We start from the raw sequence: 10,052 nt of genomic DNA on the forward strand, positions 1-10,052 counted from the left end.
GCGTCCCCCGGCCGGCGGGGCGGGGAAGGGGAGGGCCCGGACTACATCTCCCGCCGGCCCCGGGCCGAGGCGGTAGAAAGCGGGCGTACCTGGCCCGGCAGGGCAGCGCCGACAGGTGAGCGGTGGGACAGGGGCTCCTTCCTCGGGCCCGCGGCTCGTCCTCCCCCCCCGCCGCCCCGCTCCCGCCGCAGGCCCGCCCGGGAGCCGCGATGCCGTTCCCCAGCTCCGGCGCGGACGATGCCTTCGACTACTTGTTCAAGATCATCCTGATCGGGGACTCCAACGTGGGGAAGACCTGCGTGGTGCACCGCTTCAAGACGGGGCAGTACAACGAGAAGCAGCAGAACACCATCGGCGTCGACTTCACCGTGCGCTCGATGGACATCGACGGCAAGAAAGTAAAGGTCCGTGGCGGGAGCAAGCCCGAGACTCTTGGTGGGCAGCACCTTTCCCGTGTCACTTTTCCCATGCAGGTGCCGGGGAGTAGTGGGATGCACAGCATCTCCTGCTTGGCCCTAATGAAGGCAGCTGGCAAAAGCTGGCCGCCTTTCTGACCAGGGGTGTTTCCAAGGGGAGCTTTCTCTCAGGAGCGTGCCCTGGGGGAGGCACTCACCCTAATTTGGGTACATGCTTGCTCTCGTGACTTCTCTGCATCTACTTGAGGAGAGGGCTCACACTTTGCCTGCAGGGAGTTCTTTGGAAGACTGCTGTATTTTGGAGGGGTTGTCTCTTACCTCTGTCAGAGATGGGGGGGTTTAAGCTGGGACACTGAGGAGAGAAAACCCTCTAGTTTGCAAAGGCTACACTTTGATGTGTGCTTAATTTGAGGGAAGAAGGCTTCTAAGACAGACACCAGAAGAAATGGTTAGCTAGAACTTCCCTCTGCATGCAGATGGAAGTTCAGATGCCTGCCCTTTATATAGATTTGCTCTGCCCAGTCCCACATCAGGGCTTCTTCCTTTCCTGTTAAAAGCCTGTAATACTCTAAATCTTTTAGTACAGTTGTTGAAACTAGAGTTCTTGGCCTCTTTACAAAGCTGGGTTTACCTTTGCAGCTTTCTCTTTGGACTGTGTAGATTGACTTTACAGGCTCATAAATGTCTCTTCAGACCCAGAGAAGGCAAAGCCACACTGTTGTAGCAGAGAGAGCTGAGGCAGGTCTGGCTGCCTTCTAGACAAGGGGTTTCAAAAGCCTGGATGATGCTGGCAAACACCTAGGAAGTGGCATTCACTGGCCTTTACAACTTCTGTCCTTTCTCTTACAGATCCAAGTGTGGGACACAGCTGGCCAAGAACGCTTCCGGACAATAACCCAGTCTTATTACAGGAGTGCCCATGGGGCCATCCTTGCCTATGACCTTACTAGGAGGTCCACATTTGAATCCATTCCTCACTGGATTCATGAAATTGAAAAGTATGGTGCTGCAAACTTGGTCATGATGTTAATTGGTAGGATTTTAATTTTAAATATTGTGTTATGTAGCTTTTTTAACATGAATATAAAATCTCCTTCACTTTCCCCCACTACCTGAAGCATCTATAAACTACGCATTAAGAAAGAATGCAGTTCTAATTACAGAAGATCAGAAAATATATCAGTGTGGCCTAAGCTTTAAAAAAAATGAGGAAAGTCATAACCTGGTCCTGACAGGACCAAACCCACTGCAGACAGCGAAACCTTTTTTTACTTTTTTCTTTCCTGTTGGAATAATTCAACAAGTTTTGCTGCCAGGCTCGAGGCAGGGACAGCCTTGCTGAGGTTAGAATTGCAGTAAGTCTGACCCTATACTCCTGATGCACAGGAATGTAGAGGCTCAATAATTCAAGACTGAAGGGGAATGCACAGAGCAACACAACTCCTCGTTCTCATCTTTCCTCTCTGTTCTTTTGATATGCATGCGCATTGCTCTGTAATGGGATTCCTATCAGGTAAGACAATAGATGGGGAACTGGCTTTTGCAGGGCATGAAGTAGTCTGCTTACTTTCCACTAGCTTCGGGAAACTTTGCCTCTTGAGGAAGCAATCGCTGAGAACTGGAGCTGGTAGGAAGCAGCGTGGTTCCTTCCTCTTGGTTTCAGGTGGTTATTGCTCTTCCTGTCCCCAAGGAAGAAGCTGCAAATGAGAGAACTGGTGTAGTAAAATGACAGAGCTTTTATTGACATTCCACAGCCTCTGCCTGTTGTGCTGTGGCGCTGTGCTGAGAGCATTGCATGCAGCCACAGCAGCCCAGACTGGCTCTTGAGGGCGGGCAGGTTGAGCCCCACGGCACAACAGGCCTGGGACAGAAGCTGCTGCTTGTGCTCCCAGCACAGTACTTACTGCGGCTGTGATGGTTCTTCCTGTTCTTCCTCTGAAGAGACAAACAACAAATTCTGACCCGCATCTGTAACTGCAGTGCTTAGAATTGGGTGGGTGTAAATCACTGAACTTGGCAGGGCTTTTCTAACTATTGTCATGAATCTAAAGAAAAGACTTACCTGTGTGTGGTGGGGGCTGGTGGTGGTTGATGCTGTTTTTTAAAGAGAAAAGTTCTGAAATTGGTAAAAATAAAGCTTTTGATAAGGTTTCAGCTTGGTGCTTTCTTCCAGAGCTGCTGCTGTTTGCTTTACTTACTTTGGCAGAAGTCTTTGTACATTTAATTACATTTGAGCACGTTATACACCCTTCTAGCATGAGGTTAAGGTTAAGAAGTCTAACTTTCCCATCTGGAAGGGAGGGCTCTTTTTAAGAAGCGAAATAACCCTCCAGCTGTTTGTTGAGGGGTTGTGGTTTTCTTTTGTGGGGTGGGTTGTTTTGTTGTTTTTGTTGGGGTTTTTTCCTTTTAGAAAAATTGAAAGGGACTTAATGGGAGGGGAGTTGGCTTGTATATGCTTCAAATTCAAGATATGAATTTGATGAAGGGCTGTCTTGAAACTATGAATGTAGACTTCAGCCAGGTACTGCATGTACCAGAACTGATAATTCCACATGTGCTGCAACTACTTAAATATACAAAGGTATTTTATCTGAGGCGTTTCACGCTTTCTGATAGACTTTGACTGGAGTGCTGCAAGTAAAAGTTTTAATCTATATATGCAGAAACAAGTCTCTATCTTAAGCATTAAAGTAGCTAGTGTGAATTCTTGTCTTTTTTGACATCATCTTAAAAGATTTTTTAAAGTGTTTAACCTAAATGCTACTAAATGTTTAAAACCACTAAAGAATAGAACCAATAGTTGCTTCCAAACAATCCTTTGGCACCACTACCTACACCAAATAATTAAATGAACACAGGTTCTTAGTTTTTTCTTGGATTTCAAGTAATTTCCTATCCTATGATTAGCTGCAGTTTTGATCCACAGTCTGTTTGTGGCTCCGATGTGCTCGCATCTTGTTCTTTCCAGTAACTTACACCTAACATAAATCTGTTGTTTAACAGAATTTAATTAATCCATTGCATTTAAAGATGACTTTTGAGAGACTAACTTATTGAATGTCTATTTGCCTTCTTTTAAGGGAACAAATCAGACTCACTGGATAAGCGCCAGGTCCTGTTTGAAGATGCCTGCACGCTGGCAGAGAAGCACGGGCTCTTAGCTGTACTGGAGACATCAGCAAAAGAAGCTCAAAACATAGAGGAGGTGTTCATGTTAATGGCTAAGGAGCTAATAGCCCGAAATACCTTACAGCTTCATGGAGAGAACCCTCCAAACAGCTTCTGTCTTGATTCCAAGCCAGTGATTGCCAGTCCAAGTGTGGAGAAGGCCCAGTGCCCCTGTTGAAGAGAAACTTCAGGAAGAGCTTGGAAATTGTCATTCTTCTGAGGCTGTTTGATGCAATTGTACTCAATTGATGAAAGTGTCCTCTCTGGCCTCAAGCCATGTCTCTTGATATCTCTACCTTGGAGTTTGGCTTGTAAGTATTTTCAGAGATCATTGTTGCTGTTGGTAGCACAGGTTGCTTTAAACGTGGCAATGAGCTGAGAGGACTCAGGAAGCTGCCAGCCCTTGCCTTAATCAAAGAGAACTATAAAAACTATTGCCTTTAATTATAGCCTTTGAATGTTTTTCTGGCTGTGTCAGAAGATGAATTTGCACCGGAGCTGTGTGTTAATTTGACCCTTCTGAGCTATGTTGCTGGTTCTAAGTGCAAGCACTTTCCGCTCTGCCCGTAGCTGTAAGAAGTCTGACACATGCTGCTTAAACTTTCATTTAGGGGCTGTCCTGATGTCAGGCATGTAGCCACTCATCCCAAGGGACTTAATAACATTTGTGAAAGAACAAGTGGAGACATCCCTGGGGTTACATGGCAGGCAGAACAGGATACACTTCTTCCTGGGGTGAGAAGACTGCCTTTCACTTTGCTCCCTAATTGTCAGAATTGCTTCCAGTACTGGTCTCCATCTTGCTACACAGACTTGCTAGAAGCAAAGCTTCCAGTGAAAGGATGTTTTTTTCTTTTCTCCCCACTAACCTCATCATGCTTTTTGATGTGCTGACTTTAACCAAAAGCCTTCTGTAGCTTGTGCAAAGGGCCAATGGCAGCTTGAGAGTATGCCTGCAGATTTCCAAGGTAGTCTGAAGGATGGATCCAAGCTCCTGTAAAACTCAGCAAGGGGTAAGATGGTTTAATTAGGTAACCTTGTGTTAGAGCAGTAAGTCAATGGTATGGGGTGCACCAGAAAGCTGCCCTAGGCAAGTATATACACTACTGCTGTGGGGACTGAACAATGTGGAAGGTTTTGGATTGCTCTTCCCAAATGCAAGCTCTGCTACTCAGGGGTCACTTCTGTATACCTGAACTGAATGAAGGGGTTTGGCTGGGGGTTTTTTTGGTGTGGGCTTTGAGGTTTTCTTGGTGGTTTTTTTGAGTTTTGTTTTGGATTTTGTGTTGTTGATGTAGGGTTTTTTCTTCTCTGTTGTTTTGTTTGCATTTTTTTTTTCCCAGTAGATGGAAACAGGGAAGGAGAGGGAGGAAAGAAATATTATACAGGGGAAAGTTCTTTTGACTGCAGTCCTCATGTACCGAAGTGTGTCAGTTACTGTTAAGCTATGAACTGCAACTCAAACTCTGTAATGATAAAATATGGTCTGTGTCACATTCAGAGCAGCCCTGGGAAGGCTGGTGGGTTGCTGGCTTACTTGATGGTGGTCTGCCCATGTTTCCTAAGCCCTGGAAAAATAGGGAAAATCACGTAGCAAATATTTCTGGAAAATCTTGTCTGAGAAGCACAAAAAATAAAGCAGAATGAATCACTGATTTATAGTCTTGGAAATACTTCTAATATTATTAATGCTTTCTCTGGCTAAGTTCTTTGCTATCACATGCAAAGAGCAGCTGTGTGTAAACTGAGGGAGGAATCCTCCATGCTAGCCTCTAAGCCTTTTGCCTGCTGTAGAGAAAGCTTCATCTTCAGACATCCTCCTTCTGATGTTTACTTTTTAAATCTTATTTCTTCTTCATTCAGTACTAGCCTAGTAGTTGCATTTCAGTTTGCACATTTAGGCAACAATAAATACCATAACCTTTCCAAGTGGCAAGCAAGCTTCCAAACTACTAGTTTCTACACCTCGTGTCACTACGAAAACAGTAAAATATAAGGTTAATATTCTTTTCTGTTTAAAATCCAAACTACTCCCGGTCGTAATCCATCTCTTTTTTTTTTCTTTTTTTTTTTTGTATCTTTCAGGAGACTGTAATAGAAAAGTATTGTGTTCATCTCACCATGTTACTGGCGGTGTTAACCTTGGCATGGTTCATTGGGTTTACTACCTTAATTAGCAATTAGTGTATCAAGTTATTTTGCTTACCCTCAGTATGGAGATTTCTGCAGGCTGATGTGGTCCTCCCTGACTGCCCAGCACTGCCAGGTTACAGGGCTCTTGCCATTCTCTTCCTCACAGAAAGCTGTGCAACACGGGATCAGGGAGGACAGGCTTGTGACCATGCCTTGAGCTGCACTGTCCCCTTTCCTTTAACAGGTCTAACAGGCTCCCTTCTCCTCCTTCAAGAAACTAGTCTTAAACACCTCCCCATTGTGCAACTAAACCAGGAGCATGACCTCTTCTGGTTGGTTCTGTTTGGCATCTTCCACACGGCCTTTGGGCAGTTACACTGAATGGTTTCTGCAGGGACACTTTTCAAGCTGTCCTCGCCTGAATGAAGAACAAGCTGCAGCAGTTGCTAACAAGGTTCTTCAGAGAGTATACTGGTAATGGTATTCTTCATGAGGTAATACATGAAGCCATAAACTTTAAAAAAACCCCCTTTACTGTGGCATGTTATTATAGACTGTGAGAACCACTAGATTAAAATACAAACTCGGTGTAATTTCTGTGGTTCTGCCTTTCCCCATCAGAGAGCAGGTGGGAACACACAGCTGTGACAAGGCAAAGTGGCATTAACTGCTACGGAATATTCCATTAATGGTTTTGTTCCCCAGCATCACATGCAAATTCAGTGTGCTTCCTGACAGTATCATTAATGCATTTGTTCAAAGTATAGCTTCTTTACACCACTGTTCTAAAAACTACTGCTGTCCCTCGGGTTTCAGTTTTAAGAGCTGCACATCCAGCTTGAAGATGAGCACATTTGTTAAGTTTTTATCTACTTGGAAGTGTTTCAATCTTAGCTGTGGCACATTACTTGCACTGCAGCCATGCCAGATGAGATTGAAGCAGGACTTACCCAATGAAATGGGATAATGAAAAAAAAAAAAGAAGTATTTTAAAATGGAGCAAACTGACACCTCCCAGAAGCTGACTAGTTTGAAAGTCAACATAACAGCAAGCCAGTGAAGTGGAAGGCATATAGCACTGCCTATGTGGTCAGGCTTTGCTTCATAGGCAGGAGACAGGCTCTTAATTGCAAAAGCTGAGGTTCTTATCTAATCATTCTAGTTAATGTTTAAGTATAGTTGAAAAGGAGACAGAGAAAGCAATTTTCAGGTCCTGACAGAGGTGGAGAGCTCTATCCTTGAGCCTTTTTTCAGGAAGGAGATGCATGCCTGTGCTTTTGGACAAGGAATTGAAAGTGAAGCTTCCCCCCACCAGGTGAGTGCTCAAATGAAAGTGCTTTTAGGAGATGCCCCTTCCAGCTGTGGGCTGCCAACAGGCAGCTTTTTATGGGTCTCAGCTCCTTAAGAACACCACATTTGGCTGCAGGTGTGTGTGTGTGGGCTTAAATACTCATTGCTCAACGTACCGACTCCCGAAATAATTTTCAAGCACCACTCTCGTGCAATTGCATTAGGAACTGGAACAGGCAATGCTGGGATATGGGAGCCCTTTGAGAATAGTTTTAGACATGCCCAGAGCTCCTTTTTCCTAAGAATACTTCACCTTGTAATAGGAATGTCCAGTTTGAGATGGGTCGGACTTTTAAATATTTTTTGAAGTATTTTTCTTATGCTGTTGTTCTAAAAATCAGCACTCAGGTGCCTGCACAACCTCTGTCAATGCAGTCACATCAAGCTGTTGACTCTGGCTTGACAGCAAGTGACAAACAGCACATCTATATATAACAGGGCAGGAGCTTAGCATATTTGGAGTCTTGCCTTTCCTTGCTACTGCTGTGTCCATGAATATCACTGCTTATACAGTTTTCTCTGCTAAGTCTAGTTTTGCTAACCTGAAGTGAGGCTCACCACAACTAATTTAATAATGTCTCTCTAATGCTTGCATTAAACTGACTTGGTAGCTACTTGATCCCTGCAGTGAAGTCCTGTATTGTATCTCGATCCCAGTGGATTACATGGGGGCTCTCTCTCCTTTTAAACTGCTGCAGCATTGATAATTTCAGCTACACAAGTTTTGTTCCAAACCTGAGACACCCCATAAGTTTCCTGCTAAGGCAAGGTGAGCTACTCTGTATTTCACTACATGCATCAGGCATCCCCTCAAAGATTACAATCCACCTTGGGCTACAGTCAAGGGCAAGCTGTGCTACCACCGTTTGAACTGAAGCAGCAGAGGTTTTAACAAGTACTCTTAGCTTGTATCATCCCATTCAGAGCAGTGAGAACAGGCAGCACACATACTCTGCACCTACCACAAGAGGCAAAGTTTTGTATCAAACTAAATGTATATACCCTGGCCTAGGGAGTAAAGTCAAGGCACTTCAAGTGAGAGCATGCATCTTTTTCTGAAGATTTTTGTTTTGAAATCAAGACTTTGCTGGTAGAAGGTTATGGAGACTTGATACCTTTTCATCTTGACATTACTCTGATTGGCCTCTTCCGTTTCTGTACCTTAGGTATGTGCTTGAAGAAAACATAGCACAGCCTAAGCTGTCACCCTCCATCTTTTTACATTAAAAGTTTGCCTTAATTCTACTGAAATTATTCCTGTTCTTACAAAGGAAAAGCATAACAGCCTACTAACATTATTTCAAATGCCCTACTATTTTCAGTTGTTCCAGTTTGGGATGGGTGGAAGGTAGAAAGCACAATGCTACAGCAGGCTTAGAAACAAACCTCCCACCAGCAAGGTTCAGACACAAGTGGCACACAACAGTACTGCCTGGTGACAAATACATGCAGCTCTTGAACCTGCAGAACAGGAGCCACAGCACGATTCAAAGTGAGAGCAACAGCAGCTACTTGTCACGATGCACGTGACCACATCAGTCACCTTGCAGCTGGACCCAACAGCCTCCACCAGAGCAAATCATTCATTTGTGTGTCCTCGGCCTCCCCTGTAACACCCACAGAAAGCCGCTTCAGAAGCGGGAGCATCCACCACTGTGCCACGTGTACACCCACACTTCTCACCCCTTATGAAAAGAACCTCATGTGTGTGCTCTGGCTGGTAAGTTTTACCTTCTTCCACCTTACCACAACACATCTTTGTTAAACTTACATTTGAATGCAGTTTTCCAATAGGATGTAGCAACTTATGTTCACCACGTAGGGGAGGAAGGCTTTTATTTTTTCTGTTTCTCCCCTATATCAGTTTTAAGTGTCACTTGCTCAAATTACATTCTTTTTCTCCCTCCGCTAGTTGGCTCTGGAAAAAAAAACAACAAACATAACCAAACCAACCAACCAACCCAAAAATGGCTTTAGTTTGTTCAGTTAAAGTTGTCTTATTCATATCCTTCAGCAACTAAATAAGTTTTTACTAGTTTACCTCCAACTTCATGTATTTCTGCAGAAAAATGCTTCTTTCTGAACACACATAGGCTTGTAGAAGCATGTGGAGTCAAAGGAAGTGGCCTGTAGCAGTCCTTGGGCTTGCTGTGCCAACATCATTACGACAGGAATCTATGGATAGAATATGTACTGCAACTGGGGCTTTGTTCAGGGCAAATAAAAGTAATACAACAGTGCAAAAACTACTTCTGAGAAAGCAAGCCACATCTGTGCTCACTAATGGCCCTAGATATTCCTTCAACCTTTCCACTGCCTCAGCTGTCTGTGCAGAATGTGTTCCTTACATTACAGGCTCTTTGCTAGAAAAGTTGTAACAATACTAAAATTCCATATTGAGAGTGACACAGTTCTGGAGGAGTTAAGAAAAAGTGACAAATGCCTTTATATTTACAGAAACACACAAAAATAATCAAGCTAAAAAACAGAAGCTTCAAACATAAAAGAACAGACTGACTCCTTGTTTAATTTTTTTGATTTTTTTTATTTGGGAAAAGTGCTTCTTACAAAAGGCAGCTGCAAAACAATACGTTATAGACCTCAGAACAATTTCTCATTCCATTTAAAAGTGAAAGGAGAGGCAGTCTAGGGGACAAGAGCAGCAGGAGAACAGATCACGGGGCATCCACAAGTCAATAAAAAACAGCAATAATGTAATGCAAGGTTAAAATTCCTGTGCCGGGGCTTTGGTGGCAAAGTAATTTCTCAATGCAAATTACAGCCAGAAACTGCATGACTGCCTTTGTAAGCAGTAAGTCACATAAACTGAACAGCTTTACCAGGCAACCTGCCTCACTCAGCTGCAGAGAGCACGTGAACCTCAGAGCAGCTGAGGGGAACAGTGATTTCCTAGCAAAGTTCACGGCTTAAGTGTTTACATGAAGTTCTAAAACTTACAGAGCGATAAAGCTAAAGGGTCCTCTC

General features: G+C 44.0%; 1 protein-coding gene across 3 annotated transcripts; it reads left to right on the plus strand.

Annotated features, from left to right (window-relative positions):
* The first annotated feature begins 31 nt into the window (after positions 1-31).
* Positions 32-9,780, plus strand: RAB19 (RAB19, member RAS oncogene family). Of its 3 annotated transcripts, none has more exons than XR_007904101.1 (4): positions 32-404; positions 1,266-1,449; positions 3,497-3,895; positions 5,670-9,780. XR_007904101.1 is itself a non-coding variant. In XM_051784738.1 (3 exons), exons 1-3 carry the CDS (start codon positions 210-212, stop codon positions 3,760-3,762), a joined length of 645 nt encoding a protein of 214 aa, XP_051640698.1. In that variant the 5' UTR covers positions 32-209; the 3' UTR covers positions 3,763-5,239. The 3 variants fall into 3 exon arrangements, 1 of the variants encoding a protein (XP_051640698.1); XR_007904100.1 differs by having other exon boundaries at positions 5,962-9,780; XM_051784738.1 differs by lacking the exon at positions 5,670-9,780 and having other exon boundaries at positions 3,497-5,239.
* Positions 9,781-10,052: the final 272 nt, after the last annotated feature.

The sequence above is a fragment of the Manacus candei genome, unplaced genomic scaffold, assembly GCF_025592945.1.
Source record: "Manacus candei isolate 608988 ecotype Guabito, Panama unplaced genomic scaffold, ASM2559294v1 h1tg000018l, whole genome shotgun sequence".
In the NCBI taxonomy this organism is placed as follows: Eukaryota; Metazoa; Chordata; class Aves; order Passeriformes; family Pipridae; genus Manacus; species Manacus candei.

Coding starts and splice junctions, on each gene's coding strand:
- RAB19 (XM_051784738.1), top strand. CDS start 210: ATGCCGTTCCCCAGCTCCGGCGCGGACGATGCCTTCGACTACTTGTTC. Junction 405..1,265: donor TCGACGGCAAGAAAGTAAAG/GTCCGTGGCGGG, acceptor TTTCTCTTACAG/ATCCAAGTGTGGGACACAGC. Junction 1,450..3,496: donor CTTGGTCATGATGTTAATTG/GTAGGATTTTAA, acceptor CCTTCTTTTAAG/GGAACAAATCAGACTCACTG.